The sequence below is a fragment of the Lontra canadensis genome, unplaced genomic scaffold (assembly GCF_010015895.1).
Source record: "Lontra canadensis isolate GAN:19392208 unplaced genomic scaffold, GSC_riverotter_1.0 scaffold18, whole genome shotgun sequence".
Taxonomy (NCBI): Eukaryota; Metazoa; Chordata; class Mammalia; order Carnivora; family Mustelidae; genus Lontra; species Lontra canadensis.
The window spans coordinates 5,480,864-5,508,260 of NW_022631012.1; the positions used below are offsets into that span (position 1 = coordinate 5,480,864).

The following is a 27,397-nucleotide window of genomic DNA, read 5'->3' on the forward strand; positions in this document are numbered from 1 at the left end:
CTTTCTTTCTTTCTTTCTTTCTTTCTTTCTTTCTTTCTTTCTTTCTTCCTTTCTTTAGATTATTTATTTATTTGACAGAGAGAGAGAGAGAGAGAGAGAGATCGAGATCACAAGTAGGCAGAGAGGGAGGGGGAAGCAGGCTCCCCACTGAGCAGAGAGCCCGATGTGGGATTTGATCCCAGGACCCCAGTATCATGACCTAAGCCAAAGGCAGAGGCCCAGCCCACTGAGCCACCCAGGCGCCCCACCTACAGTTTTTCTTAGGGGCTAAATTGGATTGATGGTTTTCGTATACTCTTTTGTCCTCACTCCATCGATCTTCTCAGTGCCAAAAGAAATTGATCTCAGGTATTTCTGAGATTCCTACTTACATGAAGCCATGACATGCTCCTGTGGTAATTTTCTTCTGTGCCAGCGGTACTCATTCCCTCTGGCTCGATGCTGGGCTCACTTGCACTCCAAGGACTCCCTTCTTCAAAAAAAAAAAAAAAAAAGTGCCAAGAAAGTTTATATTGTTTGGTTTCCCTGGAGAACATGTTGGTAATGGTAGAGTTGCCCATGCTTTTGAATCCTAGGGCAGACTACCATGGCCCAGTATGTTAACAGGGCATAGCGCTGACTTTAGTGGAGGAATGTTAATAGGAGCTGTTCCCTTCACCACCAGATGAACAGGCAATTGCAAAGACATTTATGATCTCTGTTATGGTGGCTTCCATTTTGAGACATGGGAGCCAAGAAGAAACAGAGTCAAGTCCTTGAATTGCTGAGATGAGCAAGTTATCAATTATGTGTGCCCAAATCCACTCCAGACTGCCCAGACCTTGCAGGTGTAGTTAAGTAGGGATACCAAGCAACCTGCAGTGGCCGTAACTGTACTGCTGTCTCTTCTGCCGCTGTGACTAAGGCTAGTGTCATGTTCTCAACACCCCCTAAGTTCGCCATCAGAGCTAGATAAAAAAAAGGATGGTCCCTCAAAAAAACAAAACAAAACAAAACAAAACAAAACAAAACAAAAACACAAAAAAAAACCCCACAAAAAGCTAAGGGAATTTATAAGCAACTGTGGTCAATCATGGACAATCCTTGACAATCCTTTTGTCTAAACTCTTCTCTGTGGAAAAGTCTGGAGACATCTCTCTCAGGAATTTACTACATTATCTACCATACAAGAAAGCTTTGCCCTCAAATCTAAAAGCTTTCCTGGTCATGTCTGTGACAAAACCATGCCTCTGGGCTGCCTATTTTGATTCATCTGGTCAAGTTGAACTAACCAATTCAAATAATTAATTGAAATATTTTCCCCCAAAACTAACTGTTGACATTCTTACAACTTCAGACCTGCAACAAAAGAAGTCATGGTTCTTTTTTTTTTTTTTCTATTCTCTCCCAAAATAACCTGAACCTTACCTAATGCATAAATTAGTTATTTTCAAAGGTGAGGGTGGATAGGTGTAGAAATACTTCCTATTTTAGACTCTCTTTAATTAGATATACTTAGCTTCTATTTCAGTAGACTTGATTGATAATTTATCTGCATTTACTGACTGACTTCTGAAACAACTTGCCAAGAAGGGAGACTTTTCTATTTTGCTCCTTACACAGGCACAGAATGGCAAAGAAAATGAACTTTAACTTCTCCCTGGTAGCTAAATTCTAGGCAGCTGGGGAGTCCTGTTGGCATACTTGCCTACTCTTTTTCTTGCTAGTAAGATGACCATCAGACTCATCGGACTAACACTTAAAGAGATTCAAGAGTCTCTTTGGATCCTACAGGGACAGCCTTCACCTCCAATGCTTTGATAGTATACAGAGCTCATGCTCAGGTACTTAACGTACTTTATAATCAACCCTTAATTCATCTTCAGAGCATCCTTTCAGGGTAGGCGAGGAAGAAATAGAATTATTCCCACTGAATAGTTGGAGAAAACAAACCCGAGACATTAACTGACTTCCCGAAGGTCATTGTCAGGTCTTGCCATCCATCTCTCCTCTCTGAGACTTTTGTTCTTTTTACTGTGAAAGAGATTTTAAAACACAGAGGACCTTTAGCTAGCTGCCCCCAAGGGAATTTCTACATTTTGTTCTCAAGGCCCTCATCACAAGAATGGATGCACAAACATCTGGATTTCAAAAAACTGTCCTGCTGTTTAAGTGTTTTCTTTCCCTAATGTAAACTCTCTCTCCTCACTCCTCCAACTGTGGCCCTTAAAACAGCAGCTTTAGCTTCACCAGAAAACTTGTCAGAGGCTCCCACCCCAGATCTTGCCCAATTAGAATGTGGATCTTGACAAAATTGCAGATGACCCGTGTGTGTGTTAAGGTTTAAGCTCTAACATCTAGCATCCTTTAAGCCCTGCTCTAAAGGATGGTATGGTTTGCAGACTGAATGTGTGGTCTAGCCTGTGGCCCTGCTCTCCAGCTCCTGATGTGTCAGAAAATGGGCTTCAGCCCTTTTGAGACTCAGGCCCTGTCTTCCTACCCCCCACGTCCCTGTGCACCCCACTCCTCTATGTTACCTAGGTCAGTGACAGTGTCCCTGCTCTGGGACAGCTGCAGCTCCTCAGCCTCGGACTCTGAGTCCTGCCGTGGTAACTTGCTGCTCTTTAAGCTGCCGACCCGGCGAATGCTGGACAAGGAACCCCCCTTCTTCACCTGGAAACTGCGGGTTCCTTTAATCTGGAGCAGGCGGGAACCTCCTATCCTGATCTTCCTGCTGGGAACTGTATTGAAAGAATAAAATAGGGCTTTTTCCCCCTTAGTTTTCCCCAGCCAGTGTTAGATCCAAGCTCTCCCCAACTTGTCCCTGAACAGCCTCCTCTCTGTTGGCCGGGATGAGCAGCATGTCTGGACAAGGAGCTTCTCCCCAACCCCCTGTCGGGCAGCTTTGTTAGGCAGGCAGGATGCTGGGTCCACCAGGAAGGGCTGGTACAGCTTCTTTCTTGGACACATAGCTCATCAGTGCTGGGAACCACCTGCTCTCTTTCCGGCCCAGGGTTCACAAGCATGAGTGTGCCCTTGTAGCAGCATGATCTTGGACTGTTAGTACATTATTATAACATCATTACTTGATTCAACAGAACCACAAACCATTTGTTTTTGTCTTTCTTTTGAAATAGGACTTGCAGAATTATGAGAGTTATGCAAACCCCTTCATGTAAACCCCTTCATTTTGGAATACCTCATTAAGGAAATAAAAACAAGAGGCGCTTCTCTCTCCAACAGTCAGCAGTGGGTTCCGCTCAGCTCCTCAGCAATGGCACTAAAGGATCTGTTTTCACTGGTGTGCTTTGGGTGAACATGAGTGTGAAACAGTTCCATTTTCAGTGCACCTAGTGATGTCATAGCATCCTTCTTTCAGGCAAAAGGCTGGGTGGGATGTGAGTCCAAATGTTGCAACACCCTGAGCCAACCTTACAGTCTATATGTACCATGAAGAACATGCATTATTCATCTTTAGTGTTCTGGAAAAAACAGTCATCAGTGAGGAAAATAAAAGGGTAAAAGAAACATGTTTAAACTTGAAACTACTTTTTTTTTTTTTTTTTCCAAAAGCATCTTTATTTCCCATAGTCATTTACACTCCTACATCCTCCTCCTTTGGAGACTTGGTGTTGTCATACATTGATTTGGTAGGGCCAGGATATAAAAAATTTTCAGAGCTTAGTCATTAAAAAGAAGGGGCCATTATTTTTTTGTAAGATACTCTTCTTACCAGAAAAAGATTTCTTGTGAATTATTTAAGGTGTGGATATTAATATTTTTAAAAGTTCCAATCAGGAAGATTGCATTTTAGTCTTGGGTTTCTCACTCATAGGAGAGTGAGTATTTGACTGAGAGAGATGGTGCAGTGCTACAAGATGATAATTAAATGTATACTTTCAATGCCATATAAAGGAGCCCAGAAGGATTCCTGGTGAGTAATGTGCAATGCTTAATCTCTGATTTACTCTTGTGATTGGAAAAGCTTAAAATCATCACCATGGAGCTGGTGAAGGCCTCGGGGAGCTCCCTGAACACATCTGGACAGAATTTTACAGCTGGATAGAAATTCTTGCAGCCCGGCCAGATAAATTCCACAAAGACTATAGACTATCATGCTCCATTTAAATTATAGCACAAAATTCAGCTGCTGCATTTTTCAATATTATTTTTAGGCTTAATTGAGGCTTTAATGACCTAACTGATATACATCTGAAATAGGATAGTATCATTTTTTTAATGACTACTAATACAATCTCATGTCTAGATAGATTGGAAAACAGAAAAAAAGTTTGAGAGGTTTCTTCTTTTTTTCCTTTTTTTTTTTTTTTTTAACAGATACTCTCTTGCACTCTTTGCCTGATTTCATGATACCTTTAACCATAAAAATTTGGGAAAGTAACCCCAAATTAATGTGACTTGAATGAAATTCAATTTTGAGAACCTAGTCTACTACCAAAGATAATTGGACATATCCTGCTGGGCTAAAATCAGTGTTCAGAATTATGACATTGATTATTTACAAAAGACACAGCAGTTAGAAATCAGATTTGATTTTGCACCTAAAAACCTGAAAACCAGCATTGAGTGTCAGCTTTTACCTCCATGACAACATGAAATACAAAAAGTGAATATGGTATGAACGTGAAACGAATACATCTAAATTGGATAAAACATCTTTTTCTCTTTTCTCTCACCTCACATTGTCTCCATTAACAAGTCCTGCTAGCTCTACGCTTCGAAATTTCCTAGGATTTTGAAAGCCCCATTACTTATTCCCTGGACTCGTGTAACTACCTCAGAGCACTTGGTAACTCCTACTCCCACAGCTTGACTCATCTTTTCAATACATAAATCATAAATACGCACATTATCTCACCTTTCTAGTCAAAACCCACCAACAACACTCGGACATACACAGAATTAAATTTCTAACCATAGCTACAGATCCTATCTATTTGCCCTTTGCCTACCTATCTGACCCCATTTCCTGCTGGTCTTCCAAGTCATTCTGCTGCCAGTGTGTTGGCCTCTTTGCCCTTGGAATGCTCCATGCTCACTCCTGCATCAGAGTCCAGTTCCCACTGTTGTGTCTGCTTGGAAGACTCCTCCCTTGGCACTCGGCATGCCTGGTCCCTTCATTTCATCTAGGTCTCTGCTCACTGCCTCTTTTGGGGTCCTTCTCTGACACATCCTTCCCATTCCAGGTCACTACCAATTCTCTGATCTTCGTTTGTTTTGCTTCGTACCATTTGTCTTTATTTGAAAGCCTAGTCTTTAATGTTACTCACTATCATGAACTATTAGCTAATAAAAGCTAAAATATATGTGGTAAATATTTCTTCCTGTTCATTGCTGAACTCTGGGAACCTGACCTGGCATACAGCAGGTGCTCAACAGATGATCATTGAATAATCAGACACATCTTGGTGTCTGTATTTTGGAATACCCGTCTTAGTTTGTTTTTTGAAATGTGGGTAAAATGATGTGGCAGACCTTGCTTGGAGATTTTAGACAGACATTTTTAGTTTAAGGATTATTTCACATTTGTTTTCCCTGGAAGAATCTGAATTGTCCTCAGGTTGTTTATTTCAAGAATAACATTTTTAGCTTTTATAAAAACAGATGGTATAAAATTTTAAATGAAATTTTAATAATCTCATTTAGGAGAGTCCCCTGGCTTTAGCAGTTGGTATCAAGTTATCAAAGGATTAAGGAATATTGAGGAATCTTCAAGAAGATTTTGGCCAACCAATAAAGGACATTTTATGGATATGTTCTCATTTTATTTATAGTTTCACCTTTCTGTTCATTTATTAACCAACTTTCATATATTAACATAGTTGTTTTATGAGGAGAAAATATACTAAGCATTTGTGTTTTTGAACATCAAAGGAAATTTGCATAAACAATAGTCATGAAATTAAAGTATTCTTAAAAATTGATTTGACAAAAAAATTGATTTGACGTTTTATTTTTTTAGATGGTGTAGGATTTACTCTGCTTCAAGTTTAACCTTCTCTGTATTAGGAATTTTTATTTCAGATACTTTAAGCAATAATTAGCATAATAACTTTGAACTGGCAAAAAAATCCCCTTGGGATATGTTTAAAAATGTAATTTTTTCATATGCAGTTAATGTTATCTAAAAAAGTAATAGTTGTAAAAATATTGACTTGACAATTTTTCATGCTCAGAAATTGTTAAGACTTGGCTAATAAACTCTTGTTTCACCATGAATTCAATACAATAGAATGATTATTTGCATTTTAAAAATATTATGACAACAATCTGACCTTAAAATATTAAAAAAATTTTTCCAGTGTACATCCATTCCTTAGAAGATCTTAAAGATTTTATATTTTCTCTATCTAGGGCTATTCCTTCCTGGAATCATTCATTCTTTCAGTTATCCAACATTAATTGAGTCATTTTCTATAGGATACCAGAAAATACATAAATGCATTAAATTGTCTTTGACTCTTAACAAATGTACTTAAGTTCTTATAATCAAAATTCATTAGAAAAACATTGAAGGGCAGTGGGATTTAAGAAATAGCCATATCGATAGAGAAGTTAACACTTTAAGGAGTCCCTGAAAGCAACTTAAAACTTGGTAATCTTTAACTTATATTTAGAATTTTCCACATGGGTTCTAGTCTATAGGCTCATGATATAAACAAATAACAATTCTTTATTTTATACCAATTTTTAGGAGGTACTATGTACCAGGTACTATGTTTATGCTTGGCTTACATTATCTCAATGAAAGCTTTCAATATCACAATGCTGTAGGTGTCATTAACCTAATTTGAAAGAGGAGAAAACTGTGGCTTAGAAGGTAAGTAACTTGGACAAGGTCATACAACACATTGTTATAGCTTACCATTGTAAGATGTAGTTTTTTCACATTTATAACACATCGGAAATTGAGATTTGTCTTAAAATTGATGCCATCTTAGGATCACTAGTGCCAGAGAGCAATTGTGACACATTTGTTATTGTTTCTGTCCATGTGAACATCTAAAGCATCAGCAACAAAATGTGCAGAATGATGCCAGTGTCTTAGCTCCAAGGAGCCAAGTGGAAATTGGGTGAGGGAGTGTGCGAGGTGGTAAGTCAGATGTGTTTGGCAATGTTTTCAAAGCAGTGAGTGAGTGTGAGGGTAGGCTAGCTTCATACAAGTATTTCCATCTTTATTTTACAGATTCATTTAAGAAATGACGTAGTGCGGACAGTCTAACAGCACAAAGGGCGTTATTCTAGAGGAAAACATGGACACTGACAATGCTGAGTTGAAAAATGATTAATAAATTTGAACCTGGAATTGAAGATAATTTAGAAAAACTTTAACCAGTTTATTCTATTTATATATTCCCTTCTTTTGGCTGCACAAGAATGATATGTATGGGTAATTAAAATCTGCATCTAATTAAGTCTGAAAGTCCTCTTTCAGTAAGAATGAAACACAGACTAAATGATTAGAAGCTATTGCATATGGGCTGAATGGGAAGTATTTTTTCTTTCTTATTGGCATGTGAAATAATGGTTCATCTGACAAGTAACCAATGGCATCAGTGGGATATGGAGAGTTGGTGAGCTGGAATTACACCCGGAAACTTTTCAGACCGTCGTGTCTAGCTCATAACTAACAAGGTTTCCTACCTCATTAAGTGGACACAGTACTGTATGTACCCAACAGTTTTGGACTTCTTTAGGTATATAAATCTATAGTGTGGATCCCAGGCCAAATATCCTATGAGAGACACTGAAAGAATTCTTGTTTTTCCATACCTTTCTTCTCCTCGGCCCCTGCATCTGATTTGAGGGTGTGGCTACTACTGTGGAGGGAATCTTTGGAGTCTTCATTTTCATCCAGGACCCCAGCAAAGCTGATCTTCCTCTCATATCTGTGCCGGTCCAACTCAGGATCCAAACGAAGTCTACAGCTCTCCAAGTCCTGCAATGTCAGTGAGGAAGGTATACATGAACGTTGGCATCTCCTTAGCACTGCATTGGTCTTGTGGAAAACCTCCTTCCATTTTGAATTGCACCCAGCCGAATTTGCACAGAGCCAAACACCTCTTTCTATAATGCTAATTTCATATTGTGGCCATGAAAGATGTTTCTTGAATTAAAAAAAAAAAAAATCTTCCCTAACTCATCGATTTTCCCTTTTCCTCATGTTTTATCTTTGAAAAGCATGCACCTTGTTTCAAATCTAGAATTAGCTTCCTCGGGGTGCCTGGGTGGCTCAGTGGGTTAAGCCTCTGCCTTTGGCTCAGGTCATGTTCTCAGGGTCCTGGGATCGAGCCCCGAATTAGGCTCTCTGCTCAGCAGGGAGCCTGCTTCTCCCTCTCTCTCTGCCTGCCTCTCTGCCTACTTGTGATCTCTCTGTCAAATAAATAAATAAAATAAAATAAAAATAATGTTTAGAATTAGCTTCCTCACCTTTTAACGCTTTGTTCACAGTTTAAACTGCATTTTTGGCATTTATCTGTTTATTAAATAATCATACATTGAGTATTATTGAGAGACAGAATAGGAGCTTAAATATCAAACTTAGAGGCAGAATAATGCCCCCCATCCCCCAAGAGGTCCATGCCCTCATCCCAGGAATGGGTAAATATGTTACTTTTACATTGCAATAGGGACTGTGTGCATGTGGATTTAGCTTAAGGATCTTGAGATGGGAATTCTGCTGGATTAGTCAAGTGGGCCCAGCCTAATCACACAGATCCTTAAAGCAGAAAGCTTTTCCAGGCTGTGATCAAAGGAAGATGTAACTATGGAAGAAGAATGAGAGAGATATCAAATTACTGGCTTTGAAGATGGAAAAAGGGACCATGAGCCAAGGAATGTGGGTTGCCCAAGAAGATGGAAAAGAAGGCAAGGAAACAGAGTCTTCTCTAGTGTCCCAGGAGTACAGCTTTCTTGATAACCTTGACCCTAGCTCAGTGAAACTCTTGTCAGACTTCTGATTTCTAGAACTGTAAGGTAGTATATTTTTGCTGTTTTAAGTAGCTAAACTTCTGCATAAATAGAAAATGAGTAAAGAAGTGATATTGGAGTTTTGTTGTGAGTATTTAAAGGTAGCTCAGCAAACAAGTGGAAATGGGCAGTTCAAACTTAAGAAGTTTCATATGTATATGGTGTGACTAACATAACACAATTAAAAAAAAAAAAAAAAAGAAGTTTCATATGTGAGGTCCAGAGGCTCAAAATATGACCAGGCATTGGAGGAACTGCTTCCTCCCTTCCAGAAGTACAAGAGGAGTCCCATGACTATCTGCTTATGAACAGTGTGAACCCATACCCTAATGTAAGCCTTGGAGAGGGAATGTGTTTGGTTGGAGTTTGGTCACTGAGGCCCCAAATTGAAAACGGACCTACTCTGTGAATGCAGATTTATTCAATCAGAAGATCATATCTGTAAGTCTGTAAAACAATTTTGGAGGACCTGATAAAGGGAAAATATATAAAATGCTGATTTTATTTCTATAGAGCATTTTTCCTAAATATGACCTAAGTCCTCAGATTCATATAGATATGGAAAACAAAAACATTTTTTAAAAGCCCATTTTGTACCAAGATAGAAATTTTATGTTTTTAATTGTTATTAATAAATGAAACTTTTTCAAAAAAGATTTATTTATTAGACAGAGAGAGAGAGAAAGAACACAAGCAGGAGGGTTAGATGGAGAGGGAGAGAGAATCCCAAGCAGACTCTGTGCTAAGTGCAGACCCTGATATGGGGCTCAATCTCACAACCCTAAGATCATGACTTAAACCCAAACCCGGAATCCTACACTTAACAAACGGTGCCACCCAGGTACCCCTAATAAATGAAACTTTAGACTTTACACAGTGTTTCTTCTTTTCCTTTTAATTAAGAAGAGACATTATACTTTGGTACCAGAAAATTAGATCACATCTTGAAAATAAAGGAACTACATGGAATGCATTTACCATTGTCAAAAAATATTCTAGGAATACAGTTGTTCCCCTGAAATTAATTCCTTTTAGAAAAAAGTAGAAAACCTAAAATACTTTGTATTTTGTTAACCAAACTTAATTATATAAATTTCTTACTTGGGATAAAAAATAATATAACAACTACAATTTTTCTAATATCTTCTTTTATCCGTTTGTCAAAATCCCATCTCTCTTTCAAAGCTATATTCAAATGTGGCTTCTTACAGAAAGATTCTTCAGTTTTTTCCAGCAGCTTCTTTGGTCAACCACAGCCCTTCTGCCTCCTTTTCAGGGGTACTCTTATATTTCACACCAGGAAGTAATTTTTTAGGTGTTGGTTCTCCTGTTTCAATATATTTATCTCTGTATCACCCCTTCTTCTCTAACTATGATACCACCTTTTGTTCATAGTCTTCCTCCCAATAAATATTCATCAGTTAGTCTTGGTATATGTAAATTGTGTGCTTCTAATTATTTAACTTTAGGAACATTTGGAATCCAGCAATATATTTTTTTTATAACCTGATTTGTTTAAGTCCATCAGCATATTTGCTATAGTCCCAGTACAGTCTTTCACCAAAAGATCCAATATGTTGCTTTCTCTAATGAATGAATGTAGACAACAGACTTCCTCAAGGTTTATTATTGTAGACTCATCTATCCATTGGATGGGAATTACTTGTTTTAATTCAAGTTGTTTGGCCACTGGTTATTGATTTTACTAATTCATATGGTAAACATATGAATAGACCAGCAATTTTATGAACAAAATTATCTCTGTTATTTCTTTATTGTTCTCAAATTTGGAAGTTAATATTTAAAAAAAAAGATTTGATTATTATGTTATTTTAGATTATAAATCCTGTAAAATGCTTTTTCCTTTTTAAAATACATTATTTATTAGTATGGTTTATGAAAACCTTGAATAAATATATTACCAGAAGCTCTTTAAAAAGGGATCTGGGGAAAAAATTTTAGGTTGGTAAAATTATTTTTTTATCAACTTTTAAAATCTTTCAATATCATTTTGCCTTTTCTTTTAACTCCATTCCCCAACCAATCCAGTGAATGGCCTCCTGAGATTTCCTGACGCTATCCAAGAAACAACTGTGGTTAAACTAATTAACTTTTGTTTAAATTATTGTACTTTTCGTTCTTTTGCTTTCTCTTCTACATTTTGGTTGTAACTAGGACATTTTCAAACAGAAATTTCACCTGAAAAATCTCATCTGTTTTGGAAAGGGTGTTATGGCAATTTCTGCCAGAAAGACTTTTTCTCTTAATAGAAAGTTTACATCCCTGATTTTCTTCCATCCTCAAACCACAGATTCTAGAATATCTATAGCTTCTACTGTGATTATTTTGTTACCTTATACTTTTATTACTTTGAACATTAGGATAGTTATTATTTTTACTGTTATTAAAAATGTTACTGAACTAAAAAATTGTTTTCAAGATCTGTAGCTACCCTTGCAAGAAGCGTTTTGTTAAAACTTTATAATAGTTCATTTTGATGCTCTTTATGCTTAACTTGTTAGACTCACTGTTCAGTACAATTTCTTAAAGAACAACTGCCGCATTTACAGGTTCTGTGTTGGTAAAACAGTTTCATTAAACTCACTGTTTATAGTAGGTTTGAATATAACTCGAGGTATATGTGTATGGGTTGTTTTTCTTTCCCCATCAACTAAAGTTAGCTTAAACATGAGAAAAAGCTTCCTATTTACTTTATAAAGGTCACATCACAATATTATGCGTACCTACCCTGGACAATAAAAATCCCAATGTAATGAATGAAGGATCTCTAAGGCCTTGTTAAAGGTGATGCAGCCGTGAACACTTCCCTCACCTTGACTGAATGACTGAAGGCTCTGTTTTAGCTTAATTTCTTGCCATTTTCCACTAGTCTGCCTGTTGGTTCTATAGTAATTTTTAAAAGTTTTGATAGATTTTTTAAATGAAATTTACTGTAATAATAAGGGACATTGAAGTCTAGCTTTATGGAATTGAAATGGAGAACAAAAGTAACTGAATCAAACTTTAAGACTCTTTTTTTTTTTTAAATCACAATGGATCAGAATGGTGATCAAATAAAAATTTGAAATATGAAAAGTAGATGAGTGCTTTTATGAAGGTTTCAGTATAATTAGAATGTACAAAATAGCACTAATAGAGATATTATTACAGATCAGTTATTTCATTCCACTTGATTTTAAACACATGTGTTGGCCTTGAGCTGATTTTATAGTCTCAATATAATAGTAAAGGAAACATTCAGAAAATTAAAAGCCCAGGTTAATAGGAAAATGGAATAAGAACAATAGGAGAAACTTCCCTTTCTCACAGCAAATAATGTAGTTTCACAGTCCAAATTCCAGTATGTTTCTCCTGAAAACATACATTTTACCCACAAATGTTTCCAACTTGAAAATACCCATTTTATGTTTTAGAGTGTGAGGGAACAAGTCTTCCAAATGTTGGAAGACCAGAGGTAGAGGCAGTGCTCAGGGATAATAGCACCGATTCTTTTGTTTCTCCCCAGGGATTGAGGTATGGCTTTGTTCATGCCTAGCGTGGTTAAAAAAGCAGGAGAGCTGGTGGACCATTAAAATGGCAAAAATAGAAGTGCATAGATTGTGTAACACTTTTTCTGGTACAGCAGTCTAAGTCTTGTGTAAGGGGAAAATAAAGAATTTGTCTGGTTTCTCAGCTCTGGCTGGATGTTGTCTGTAATGGAAGAACCACTGGAAAGTTGGTGCCTCTTAGACGACTATGGGCCAGGGAAAATCGGCTCTGAGGTGTGCCCATCCCACACACTCTGTGAAGATGCCTGGCCTTTGCAGAGTGTTGGTATACTCTGCTAAACAAATCAGACCTTGGTGGGTGCAGGAGTATGGGTGTGTGCATGCGTGCGTGTGTGTACGTGGTCTTCTGCCTATTTGTACCTGTACGAAGTATGGCAGGGATAAAAATATATGTTTAGAGATGTTTACATGCTAAATACTTAAGTCTTTCTGCCCATAACTTAAATGAGAAAATTCACTGGAAGCACATTTCTATATGGATTTATGAGCTGTTAAATTTTTGTGACAAAAAAATCCTGTCAGTAATTTCTAAAAAATGCTGGCCGTAAAACTCCACATAGTTTGCAGAGTAAAGGAACCTAAAAGCATATGAGAGAAGATTCACAAGGAAGTAAGCATTGCTTAAGAGAGTCACTCAAAATAGAGACCAAAGGATATTGAGGAAGTAGGGCCTATGTACGTCTCCTGTCTCACGTCTCAGAACACCATGAAGCTCTTACTTTTGTAAATTGCCACTTATCGACTGCAACTCCACTGCCTTCTGGAACACATCCTTCTACTTTGGATTAAAATAGAGATCATGTAACACCTGTTAGCTAAATAGCCAATCCTGTATTAGTTATTTTAAACTGTGCCAGCACCAATCATAATTCTTTTCAAACAAGTTATGTAATCTTATGGTTTTCACCTTTAGAATCCTGCTCACAATTCCAATTTGGAGCACACTCTTCATTTCCATGGACTCTGTGTCTCCCAGATGGCTAGCTCTAAGATCTCTTCTTGGTGCAAATGTTCTTAGACATTCCTAGCATGACTGACAGTGATCAGTCTAATGTTTTACCCAGTGGTGCTATCTTCAGTAATTTTAAGGTCAACTTCAGAGTTATTATTTTTCTTTGTGAGGGTTGTTTTTGTTTGTTTCTTTGTTTGTTTTTGTATGAGAAGAAAAGAGATTTTTATATATGAAGATCCTTTGGTTGAATTTTTTAAGTGATATGATACATGTGGCAATTCGGCATTTGAGGGAACTGTGGATACTCAAACCCTCGCCACTTGTCTGGCCTCTCTGAGTAGCCAGATTGTTAACATCCATGCTTTACTTACCACCAGCGGCTCAGTGCGTGGTCTGGGCAAGCAAGAAAAGGTTTCTCGCAGGAAGGTAGTGATCTCCAGGAGAAGCTGGCATGCTGCCATCTTCAAGGCAAAGGGACAGCCACATTTAGAGGGGTTCACGGTACCTATGGAATGAAAGAGTTCCTTCATAAATAAACACACCAATAAAAAAATACAGAGAGGCACAGTTTGATGGACAAAGCTACACATGTCCAAAATGAAATTGTATATGAGAATGTTACCTATTCATGTTCAATTGACCTATTCCATTTACTGCAATCTGTGCATTACCTATACCTCCCTCTTCCTCCATTTTGTAATTCAATTTAGTGAGTTCCCTGGTATTGAAATATCAATCAGTAAGAACGAAATTATTTTCCTTAAGGCTCATAGAGTAACAAAACACAGCCCACCAAGCTAGAAAGCCTATTAACAGAAATAGAAATGGAAAGCAGTCTTGCAAGATTTTCACATTGCTAATTTAATCAGATGTAGACTATGTACAGGGTGGTGAACTAGCTTTGGCACTACAAGAATCTCTCCAGCTCATTTTATGAGAGATATTTTTCTTGAGGGCAGTGATGCCCAGATGTGTTTCTGCAGCATAGATAAGGCATACTTGATCACCTCTATCATACACTTTATACAAGTTAGCCTATCATATTAAAGCATAGCTACACTAGAAGTATGCAAATACTCTGCTTTGCTCTGAAAAATACCAGCCTTTGAGTGAGTAGAATATTGCCTCCATCATAGATCCAGATTTTGCTCTAAAGGCAGATAATGGCCAAGGTGACACCAGAGACTTTTAAAATTCTTAGGATTAGTTCTCAGATATATGTCGTCACTAAGCCTGCAGAAATACACTGATTGCTTATCAGCATTCAGAAAAGAAGACCAAAGCAATATTGAGTTCTGCCTCTCATAAGAGAAAGAATATACTTATCTATTTTGAATCAAGGCATCAAGCAATCACAATATCATTACATATCAATATTCCAGAACATATTTCTAAAATATTTCCTATGTATTAGCCTTTCTTAATTGAATAGGATACCTATATCTATATCTATATCTATATCTATATCTATATCTATCATCTATATCTATCTCATGGCTTATACTGAGAATGAGTGGAAATTATGTTCTTTCTGAAGATACTTGATTATCATTTCCTCATGAAAACCATTACTTTTTTTCTCCAGGGATAAATCATGGATAAGGACTTTGCCTCTTACTAAGGACCAAAGAGACTAGCTCCTCTGGAATTTCTAGACTGATACTTACTTGAGCCATAATTATTTTTTAAGTGCAAGATGAGCTATGAACTGACAAGAAAGTGGAACTAAGCCAGACATTCCAATCTTATATTCAATGGAGACTGCATAACTCTAGAAATTATCTGGATGTCCAATAGTTTTTAAACAATAATCTAACGCTAAATATTCAGCATAAGCTTCTGGATTTGTCCCGAGGTTATCATCCACTCTTCTGGTCATTCCTATAAACAATGAACTTGGTCTTAGTCCAGGCATTTTCATAACTATCATCTGAAATATTGTTAAAATGAACAAGGATGAGTCCTACATTCTCTCATCAAAAAGCTTAAGTACCAAGCATAACCTGTTGGTAAAGGATACTTATGTAGTTTCATGGAAATTAAAGTTCATTTGGCCCATGAGAATGTATTCATCTAACACTGCTTTAGCTCCTCTCTGTTCTGAAAGGCCCCTAGGACATCCAGGGCAGTTTGGGGATGGCTTCAGTAGGCCTTTACTAGGTTCTGCATTTGCTGGATAGTCCTCAAATGGTCCTAAGAACCAGACTCAATTCCATTCTCCATTCTACAATTCAGAGGCATTCCAGGATAATCTAGATTTATGAACTTGATGGAATCTTTGGGGGTGAACATTCACTGGTAGCTGAAAGACTGATGTCAGAATGTGGTGTTCTGTCAACAGCTAAGTCAAGAAAATTGGCTCCAATATGATAAAGGCTGAGAAAGGGCAAAAAGATGAAAAAAAAAAAAAACCTCCAAAAAAAAAAAATCCTTGGTATAAAAGTGGAAAAGAAGGCAAAAGTTTTCTTTTATTATTATTTAATTATGCACACTGTTACACCCTAGGCATCCTTTTACATTTTTTGGCTGGAAAGATGAAGTAGGCTTGGCATCACTTAACTAAGAACAGTCTTTAACATAATCAGGGAGTTTGAATTTCAAATCACTACAGAAAGACAAGAGAAAGAGGCCTCATTCTCTTCCTCAGATAATATTACTAATTCCAATACCATGGAGGAACTGTATGGTTCATAAAAGGCAGTGGTACACGTACACAAGATTGTATGGTATAGAACACATGTATGAACAAAATGGTGTTGAAGAGGAATGCACAGGAATCTCTTTGTCTCTACTCTTCTATGGTGGGACAAGCTTCTAATTTTAACAGATAAGTACAGTACAGCAGATACTCACTGTCTAACCACTCGAATTATTTAATATTTTAAATTCATGTTAAATACAGTAATTATTCTAAGCAACCCACTATTTTAATCATCTGAGAAGCAGTTCACGTTCAAGTCTACTTGGTGTAATTTTTTTTTTTTTTTTAATTTCCAAGAGTAACGAAAAAATGTAAAACCTGACTAATCCTCTACTGGGTTAGTAATTTACTGTTATATTTTCTCAGAGAGGTCTAAAACTAATTTTTGTATAATAGTATGAGTCACAGACTATAAGGCAATGGAGCTCCGTATCTCCTGTAACTCCTTGTCTCTGTGTATCGTCTTCTCATTCTGGTTCTCATCCTCTCTTTACGTGGCTTTATGCACATGCATTACATCCATGCACAGGGAATAGGGGAAAAGGTGCAGTGGGGAGACATGGGAAGGTGGTAAGAATGTGAAAGAGGAAAGAGGAATATTAAGTGCTCCTAAAGCAGAGATTCTTACAAGCAGGGGTTCTTGTAGTAAAGGGAGTCGCCTTACTGTCATCTAAAAAGTCTTCCTCCTCATCCTCCTTTCTCAGTCTCCTCTTGGTCTCCTCATCATAAATGAGACCCAGTAGGTTGGCAGGGCTCTCACTTTCCCCGTGGCACAGCTCATTCAACCGGACACCAATCGCCTGCCATGGGGAGAAAAAAAAACAACACACAAAGTATGTTAGACTGCAAAATAGGCTCCCACATTAGAGGTAATAAGCAACTGTAATGGGAATGTATAAACTACTAGGACACATGAAACCAAGAAACTGATACTTAAACATACAGCAAAAGCCTCCTCTATGCGCCGTGATGGTATTGCCACCATGTTTCCCTATGTGGAAACGCAGAGGTGGATGGCATTGATGCCATCTCCAAGGTCATTTAAAGACTTGTAGGAACCTGAACAATACCTTTCTGTTCTCACACAAATTTTTTTTTTGGAAACTATTTCCACTTACTTGAAGGTCATTTGTTTTATAGGTCTCCTGTAAGGGAGTATGCAGATGTTTTTAACAGAGGATTTTGTTGTAGTTAAAAACAAACAAACAAACAAGAACTCACAGTTCCTCAGAGTGCTTATGATTGTGCTGTTTTATGAGAATGTCACTGCCATGCTAATGAGTTGGAGGTTGACATGAATTCTAGTACAGCAGTTTTATTTATATCTGCCATTAGATACACAATTAATGGTTTTTTTTTCAATAGACTTTGTTCCCTCACTCTATGATACTTTATGTACTAGTAAGAAACACTAACTATTCCTTTGATAAAATATCCAACATCAACATGGAACCAATACTTGCTATCTGTTCTTCTGAATCATCATGCACTATTGTCTGATTTACCAAAAGGAATTTTCCAGAAAGAGACAAAATATGCCACCTCTTTCTGATTCTTTTATTTTCCAATTATATACTGTGTGCAAGACAGGAAGAGACACGTGCTTAGAAAGGAGAGTCAAAAGCTAAAATGAGCACTGAACTTGGGGTTTGAGAGCTTGGTTACTCTGTGCATTAGTAAGAACAAAGTTCCAGCTAATTTTCATCTTCATTCCCGTATTACTTCTTTCAAATATTTAGAGAAGTTGCTAGAACTGGGCATGCATGAAATTAGACTTTCTACTGTAAACTGACAAAGATATGTCTTCAAGTGAAAACATAATTTGTTTGAATGTCTTGGCTCTCTGGAAGCAAAAAGTTCTCCTTAAACTCTGGAATTAAGTGGCAAGTAATAAAAACTCTATAAAAGAGAAAGAAAGCAGTGTAAAAAAGATATCACGACTTCCCCAAAATTCAACCACTAACCTGAGGAGTTTTAAGCAAGTGAAAACATAAAAACAAAAACTACTACTTCAACAAAATACCTTGTCCTGATGCTACTATTTTGGAGATCTTCTCTAAAGAAGGAGATATGCAATTAGGAGTCTGGAGTGGAGCCAATAAACTTAATAGTGAGATTCAAAGGGGAAAAAAAATCTGCATCAGTCATTCCAGGATATTGACACTAAGCAATTTAAGGTTAAATCCACAGTTCATAAAACTTAAAGGGTTGCTCAGAAAATGAACTTGTCTGGGATAATACTAAATGTCTGAATAATAATTTAGAGCTCTATGTCTCTTCCAAGGCTAAAAAAAAAAAAAAAATGGCTTAAGGATAAGTTTGTTCCTTTCTTCATTCATCAAATCTTTATTAAGTGAAGTCATGTGTTAGGTATTAAATAAAACAGAGTTGAATAAGTTGTTACAGTATATCAGTATCTTTGCTTCCTGTGCCCTAGTAGATTATAAACCTTCATTTAGAAGGATCACTGTTTGGCAACTGGGAAGGTTAGAGAGGTTGAAAGTCTTGCTCAAGGTGGCTCAGCAAACTGTGATCTGAGATTCGAATGCAGTGTGTCTGTGTTTTGCTCTTCCCCTCAAGGAGCTTACAGTCTCTTGGGGGAGGCAGCAACACATCAAATTAACACATTAAATATCAAAAGAGATGAAAAGCACTCTCAATAGTTCAGAAGATGGACAGATTAGATTCGGTTCAGGAAATCACAGAGTGTCTCTTTGCAGTAGATTTTGAAGAATTGGCTAAGGGCTAATGGAGCTAATGGCTAACTTTGGCTAATGGAGAAGGGGAGAAGTGAACACTCCAGATGGAGAGTTCCAAAAGATCCATCAAGGAAGTGCACTGACATGTTCAGAGATTAACAAGTAAGCCACTTGGTGGAAGCACAATTTCGTGACAGGAAATCAAGTGCCTGAAGGCTGACAAGGTAGACTGGGACTAGATCTCACAGTTCTTGAAGCTGAACTTCATTTCGTATTCTAAAGAAGGATGAAAGGTAATGTGTGCATGAGGGAGAACACTTACTCATTCAAGAGACTCGGTGTTAACTGCCTAGAAATGCACGAACCATGTAACCTTTCAAAAATGAATGTAATAACTTATTATCATTGAATACCTCTTAGACACAAAGGTTTGAGATTAATGGTCTTTTAGATATATTAGCTCATTCGACTTCATCATCCATAAGCTTGCTATGTTTTGAATACTAAGAGAGAGCAGTGATGCCAGACTAAGCAATTTGGGTTTTATCCCAAGGGAAAAGGAGAGCCACTGAAGCATTATAAGTGGGTAAGAAACACCATCTGATTTGCATTTTAGTCTAATCACTGTGAGCGCAGCTTGGAGAATGAATTAGAGGGGGCAAATCTGGAAGCCAGAAGATAAGTATGAACGTTCTGCTTTTAGATGGGCTCTGCCATATGGAGATCATTTCACTGACAGTGTGTAGGATGGGTCAGATGAGGGCAGACTGTGGGAAGGAGACCAAATAGGAAAATATCTTAGTCATCCAGATGAGAAGGAATAAAAATATGACCTAATAGGACCTTCGTAACATAGAAAAGGTGGAATCATAAGGGGAAGAAGGTTGGAATATGTTCAAAGGCTATCATCTTTGAGAATGCTGGTGCCATTTGTAGAATAGAAAGTTCAGGAAGGCTTGCAGATGCGGGTGTATTTATATGGGAAGAAGAGTTTTGCTTTGGTCAGATCGTGTTTCAGGGTATTAAGTGAATACCTCCGGAGTGCAGTTGGTACTGTTGGTCTGAATGGGGCTATGGATAGAGAAGTCTGTGCCATTGGAATACATGTTACAGTTGAAAACACAGGAATAAATGTAGTCCTGGAGGAGGTTATGCACAAAAAAATTATAACAAATTCTGGGAACGTTGACATTTATGGGGGGGGCGGCGAGGAGACAGAGGACCAAGGAAAGAGCGGAGATAATGTCTAACTTCATAGATTTACTGGGAAGATAAAATGAATTAACGTTTATTTTCCTTTAAGATGTTTTGTTCAGTGCCTGGTACATAACAGGCACTTAATAAATTGTCTCCCCAATAACACAAACACAGAACGTTTTCACTCGACTCAAGTACCCCAACATTTAGATAAGAAAATCAAAAGCTCACGTCTCCCCATTGGTAGAAGAGCTTGGCAGCATTCCACTGCAGCTTCTGGTTCCGTTTGTTGCCCACGATGGGAGAGCGGCCCCTGGAAAGGCCTTTCTTGGTGATATTCACATGATGCCCTTTCATCCACTCTGGCCAGTTGCCACGGTTACAGCGGTGAACAAAACGGGCACATTCCAGGAACAGAGCTGCTCTGGCTACCACCGGAGCTTCCTGAGGATGGTTGTGAAGGAAAGAATGATGTGGGGTTAATGAAAAATAGGCTGACCTTCATGGAATTACTACGTACTCTTAGTTTCTCTTATTCTCCATATCTTGATTTAGGTTAGCAATGTTTCCCAGGGTAGTAGTATCACGGTTAATGGTAGTGGGAATTCTGGAAAATGAATCCTTAAAGGCAAATTAGGATACTGAAGAATTAGATATTTTAAGTAGATTTCTGTGTTTAGTTTTCCCCTCTTGAAGAATCTCAAGTAATTTCATGACTCTATCTTTGCATAGTTAAGAGGCAGCTGGGATTTGAATGTGAGAGCAAGATAATTTTCAAAGAATTTTTCAATATGAAACTGTTCTTAAACGTAAAATTTTAACCTGAAGCAAACAAATATTCAATTTCTAGAATTAGTCTTATGTTAATCAAGGGAGTCAATAGTGTTTTTGTTCCAAGAATAAGCTGTTATTTATGACCATCCACATGTTCCAAAGAAGTACTCTTTCTGTTTCTGTTGTTTCTGCACATTTTGGCTAGTAAGAAAAGGAAGTACTTATTAGAGTTTGTTGAGTTAGTCTTTTTTCTCCTTTGTCATGAATAACAGATCAATTTCTGTTTAAATAGGCATGGTTTCAATTGAAAATGACAAAGAGGAAATTATTTAATTGATAAATGTATTTATCAATTAAAAACACTTCTTCAGCAAAATAGAAATATCGTTCCATCTAGTCATGTCAAGACGATGTCATGTCAAGATTTTTATTTGAAAAAAAAATAAAAGAAACAACTTTTAGTTGATACCCAGAAACTGGTAAGTATCAGCTACCTATTGAAGTCTTTACAAGCTAAATAGATAAACAAATTAGGGAAGGAACATGAAGTTTCCCTGGAAGGTCAACAGGTCACAAAAAAATACACACATCAATAAATAATGTGTATTTTAACTTGTGCCTGTTTTAAAAAATACATCACACCATTAGGCATCACCTCAGAGTTATGCAACAATCATATGTTGATTAGTAATCACAGGTTTTCAAATTGAAACACTTTCCATAATTTCAAACAACAATATTTTTAATGCCTTGATCTACAATGTTAAACTAGGGGCTAATGTATAGAGAATATCAATTACATGCCAGTTAGTTTTTATGATTTGTAATTCTTAATTATAATAACAAATCTCTGGTCTAGAAATAATATCTTCATTTCAATGTTTTTAAAAAATGAAATATAATTTTTCTACCATCATACAGTGGGGAAGAGGTGACTGGAGGACTCAATACCAGGTCTCTCTAATGCCCAAATCTATGCTAGTTCCTATTCAGTTTCTGTATTGTCTTAATATACATCTAAATCTTGGCAAAAGATGATTTCTAGAAGGCATGTAGAAAGTTGTTGTTTAAAAATGGGGCATTAATGTCATGTAATGTTACTGTATGATCACATCATTTTCCTATTTAAAATTTATTATAGGGTCCATCCACATCAATAATAACATGAATAAAGATACTCAGCCTTTGTTAACTGATTCATCTCCCTTTCTATCCCTCTATCAAGTACTTATGATCTAACTACATCAAACTGGTTATAGTCACCCAAATATGACATCTTACAACTTTTCATATGTTCTTTCCATCATTTGTGGGAGATGTTAAACCCCTTTCCCATATGGCAAATTTCCACTTTTAGGAATAAGATACCTCCTCTAAGAAGCCTTTCTTAATCTCTTTTCTCTCAGGCAGAGTTGATTATTTCATACTTTGAGCACCACAGTATCTCAAGCACACTGAGTGATTCAAGTAAGTTAGCCCTTTAAGCATTTTCTCATTGTCCACAACTTAAAGGAAGCCATCAAGAATTCCAATGAGATATATTTATGTAGGAACTTAACTTCACAAAACATATGACGTATTGCTACTATGTACAAACCTATGTGAAAAGGCAGAATACAAGATGAATGCTAATGGTGAGAACCTATCTTTCATAAAAATGGACACTAATGATGAGAATCTATCACCCACTGCATGGTGCTAAGATTTGGACGCAGGTCACAGGAATAGAAAGACTTGGACTGCGGAGGGTAAAATGACTTCTGCATCAAACCTATCAATATTGTGGTACCATAACATACAGATTAAATGTCTACACTCTTCTCCTGAATTAAATATTTATTTTATTAAACATTTCAGATATGCTAATCTGTGTCTGGAAAATGTTTGAACATCTGTCTCTGAAAACATATGGCAGTCTGGAGGGCAAGGTGAGCAATGGGAATTTATTCTTAGCCCATCACATTTTGACACATTCCCAATACAAAGCAATGGGATTCATTGCTTAATGTCAGGACAACAGAATTACTGCTGAGGTAGCATTATGTCATAGACTCTGGCTCCCACAAGATTATCAAGGGCAAAACTTAACCCACTCAAATGTATGGGGCAGAGGATCTTTTTATTGCCATTAACTTTAGATGACACCAAGAAAACTAAATAGATGAATGAGAAATCCAAATTGTGCTTTGTGAGTTTTCCTATGGAGATTGGTTAGCCTTATTCCAAAAAAAAAAAAAAAAAAAATGGTTTTAGTTGCTTAGGAAGGTCAGGGCATTTTGAATGAAAAGCAATTTTGATTTTCTGTTCTTAAAGGCAAGTTATAATAAAACTCAGATATTACACCAGTTACTGACCCTAGGAAATCCTAAAGTTTGGAAATGGAATTGAGATCAATATGAAAATAATTCCCATTAACTGAGGCAGCACAATCTTAAAGGGAGGGGTGATTATTATCTGCTGAATTTGATCCATGTAAATTGTAAAACCAGGTAACTTTTGGAAATGTTGCTCTCTGCATTAAGGGACATAGAGTAACTCAAATATTGCCTTATAATCATAATCCTCATGAACCTGGTAGATGAAAACATATAGCTTGAAACCCTATAGTCAAGATGGCACTGAATACTAGTACTTTCTAGGGGGTATTACAGTATATTTTACTGTACAGACAGTGGAGGGAGTTGTTGAGGATTCTACAAAACCAAGAACTCTACTGTGCATCCTCGTAGAAGACACCTAGCAATAAGTACAGACATCACACTGTGTATGAAGAGCATTCAAGGCATTCTAGTGTAGATGTGGCTATGGGGAACTATTTCCTTTATAAATTCCTTTCAAAGTATAGTTTAGAAAGTATTGATTCTTAGGGGCAGTATTATTGAATACCTTGGACAACAGATTCTTCCTGGACATAAAGAAGAGTCAATTTTTCCTCTTTTGATGGAGCTTACCTCTTATAACTCAGCACAATCTGAAGAAGCAGCAAAAAATGGAGACATGACAGAATGGATAAGGATGGATTCACATCACAGAGAAAAACAGCACAAATGGAGAAAAATGAATCAGAAGAACGCTGCATGGATGAAAAGAACCACAGAGTATCAGAGCATAGTCAAAAGCGAACATCTAAATAAAATTTGATACCATTGGTATACCATAGAGAATTTTTACTAGTGGTCCTGAAGGAAAAGTAGGCATATTTAAAATTTTTTCTTATTAGCATGTCTGTAAGATCACCTTTTTATGTTCCATAATGCCCTGTGGCTTCAATTCAGTTATAACACAACTTCACAGTTTTAGACAAGCAAGAATCAATTTTAACTGGGATGATTCGATTGACCTAAAATTTGAGGTTAAATCATACGGAATTTGTAAGCTTGAGGGTCAAAAATAGTTGAATACTAACAATTTCATATGGTTTGCTCTTACATAAGGTCTTCTCTATAATGCCTACAGAGCTGTTCAGTTAAAGTTACAAAATGTCTTAAGAATGTCATTACACAGCATGGTTTTCTCTAACATTCTACAGCGAGAAAACTTCAAGTGCTGGCTACTTTTCCTTGACTTTCTTTGTCACTTTTTCCTGCATTATATCAGATCATTATGTATATTGAATGCTTCCTTTATGAAAGTGAAGGAGAGAATTGGAACACTAATTCAAACAGCTGTGCTTTATTTTGCCTGGGGACTTAGAAAATATTGTTACCAAGATACGATGGTTAATTGAAGGTTATAATTATAATATATTCCTTTCCCTGAAGGACTATATCTAAACTTATTATGTGAGAAGAAGCCCTGATTCTGAAAACTCATATAAAAACACTGGACAGGAACTAACTATTTTAAAAGACTGAATATTTTATGTTAGACCCTGGGGAATTACATAATATTTTTATTGCCTTACCATAAAATCTAAAGCTCTTACTGGTGCAGGATACCTACTTATTTAAAACTAGTGGGACTAGTCAGTTATTATGGATCCTAGTATACACTGGAAGCTCATTTGCTAGAGGGCATGTGCCTGTGAGTCAGTATTTATTACTTAGCCTGTATTGAATTCTCTGCCTGACTGAGATCGTTAAGTAACTGACGGGCTGCCTCTGCCCTTGCTCGTTCCCACAGTAGCTGCGGGCAACTGAAATCATTCAGTTGTCAGGCTATAGGCAGGCATTATTTTTTAGGACATGGTCTAGATGGCTTGCCATTTTAACAGTTACACAGATCACATTAATATTTTGGGTAAATATTATAAAAACCAAATGAAGTCCTCTGCTTCTGACAATATGATGGATTAGGTGTAAAGCCAAACTTCCTTTGGTTTAGACATCTAAAATTTCTGGATAAAATGTCCCCTCACTTCTTCATCTTGTTTTTGCTTTTGTTTCTAACATGAGATAATAGACTACTGGAGAGAAGAAACTACAGGAAAGTGTAATTCTCGGCGGAGAAGAGAGACAGGTGTGAGCTAGCATGAGAATAATTACCGTGAGGGTTTCTATTGACTGTGGAGAGGCCAAACTATGTTTTCGATGGGCCATGAGTTCAATGTCTGGGTCCAAGCAGAGGGGGAGTTCAGTTCATTCACCCCTATATAAAGTCCAGATCCCAGGTGGGAGTCACCTTCAATGGATGAATAGGAAAACGATCTACCCACAGAAGTAGGCTTACTTGACTAGGGTTGGTTCTGAGTAAGACAGAAGTTTAAAAAAAAAAAATTCTTTCATAAGAACTCTTAGTCAAAACCTCACATTCTTGTATAAGTTTGGACTAGACTGGACACTATTTCCATGCTCCTTGATCACCAAAGAAAGTTTAAAAAATGGTCTGAGAAAGGAAATGGAAATCCTCTCTGGAGGAATACTTTAAAGTAGTACTTCTCAAATCTCCAAACTTGAATGTGCATTAGAGTCACTTTTGAATATAGAAAAAAATATTTCTTTTTTTTGTTCTCACTACAGAGATTCTGATTCAGTAGATCTGTTGAGGGTCTGAAAATGTGCATTTCAAACATGCTCACAGATGATGATGATATTGCTGGTCCACTAAATAACACTGCTTTTAACACAGATCTTAAGGAATTCCCACTGATAAAGTTCTGAGAAGTTAAGTTCACATAAAAAATACATTTAAAAAATTCACCATGAGTAAAAGAAGAAACAAAAAGTATAGAATCAAACCCACAAAAAGAGCAATTATTGGAATTCTAGTGTGTCGAATACATTTAAAGATTAATGTGAAAAAAAGATTAATGTGGATATTGTATAAATGATCTAAGTATGATGAATTATGTTATCAAAATTGAGCAAGCACTTTTAAAACAAGAATCAAATAAAATTCTACAAGTAAAAAGTAGTACTTGAAATTTCAAACACAGTGTATAGATTAAAACACAGATTAATGGTGCATAAGCACTGAATTTTGGAACACTGGAAAAAATAAAATTAAATTTAAAAAAACCCCACAGATTAAATCACTTTTTTTCCCCTCAACTTCAGCACTATTGACCATTTGAGCCAAGATAATTCCCTTTTTATGAAGGGTGCACTATGTATTATGAGATGTTTATCAGCATTTTTGATATCTACTCAGGAGATTCTAGTAGCAATCATCAGGCTGTAACAATGAAAAATTCCTCCAGACATTGTCAAATGTCCCTCAGTAAGCAAAATTACTCATAGTTAAGGACTGTGGGATTAGACAAAGTGAAATGGAAGAGATATCTCAGAAACTTAGGATATAGACTGAAAGAAACAAATTAAAAATATGAAAGAGAAGTTATCAAAAACAGAGGATAAACTGATAATACCTATCATATACATTTTCAATTTTTTAAAAAATATTTTATTTATTTATTTGATAGAGATCACAAGTAGGCAGAGAGGCAGGCAGAGAGAGAGAGGGGGAAGCAGGCTCCCTGCTGAGCAGAGAGCCCGATGTGGGGCTCCATCCCAGGAGCCTGGGATCATGACCTGAGCTGAAGGCAGAGGCTTTAACCCACTGAGCCACCCAGGCGCCCCATACCTTTTCAATTTATAGAAGTAAGGATTATATAAAATGTGAAAGACACAATCTTGGAAGAGATAATAGTTAAAATATTTCCAGAATAGATGTAATATGTCAATTATGTGATTCAGGGACTTTATGAACCTCAACTAGGAAAAATATGTTAGAAAAATCTCAGTGAAACTGCAAAATGTCAAAAGTAAAGAGAAGATATCAAAGGCAATGGGGGGGGCACATTATATTATGTATATTCCTATACATAATACAATGTCAATTAAGCCAGAAGAGAACGGGATAATACCTTTGAAGTACAGAAAGAAAATTTTAGCCTATAATTATAATTCCAGCAAAAGTATCTTTCAAGAATGAGACCAAAGTAAAGACATTTTCAAGTAAATTGTAGCTGAGAGAACTACTTCCAAATGATCATCACTAAAGAAACTTCTAAAAGGTCTCCTTCAAAAGGGTGGATCTTAGGAGGAATGTATGAGATGGAAGGAGAAATGGTGAGCAGAAAATATGCTAAGCTTTT

The 27,397-nt window shown here is 36.8% G+C and overlaps 1 protein-coding gene across 2 annotated transcripts in view; it reads right to left on the reverse strand.

Annotated features, from left to right (window-relative positions):
- UNC80 (unc-80 homolog, NALCN channel complex subunit) overlaps positions 1–27,397 on the reverse strand; it is a 225,382-nt gene that overhangs the window by 101,333 nt on the left and 96,652 nt on the right. For both annotated transcript variants that reach the window (XM_032859910.1, XM_032859911.1), the window contains exons 23-28: positions 20,320–20,532; positions 16,821–16,992; positions 13,863–13,996; positions 7,774–7,939; positions 2,517–2,720; positions 372–472 (exon numbers count right to left, since the gene is read on the reverse strand). In XM_032859910.1, coding sequence (XP_032715801.1) covers positions 372–472; positions 2,517–2,720; positions 7,774–7,939; positions 13,863–13,996; positions 16,821–16,992; positions 20,320–20,532 — 990 coding nt within the window. The remainder of the gene's footprint in view (positions 1–371; positions 473–2,516; positions 2,721–7,773; positions 7,940–13,862; positions 13,997–16,820; positions 16,993–20,319; positions 20,533–27,397) is intronic.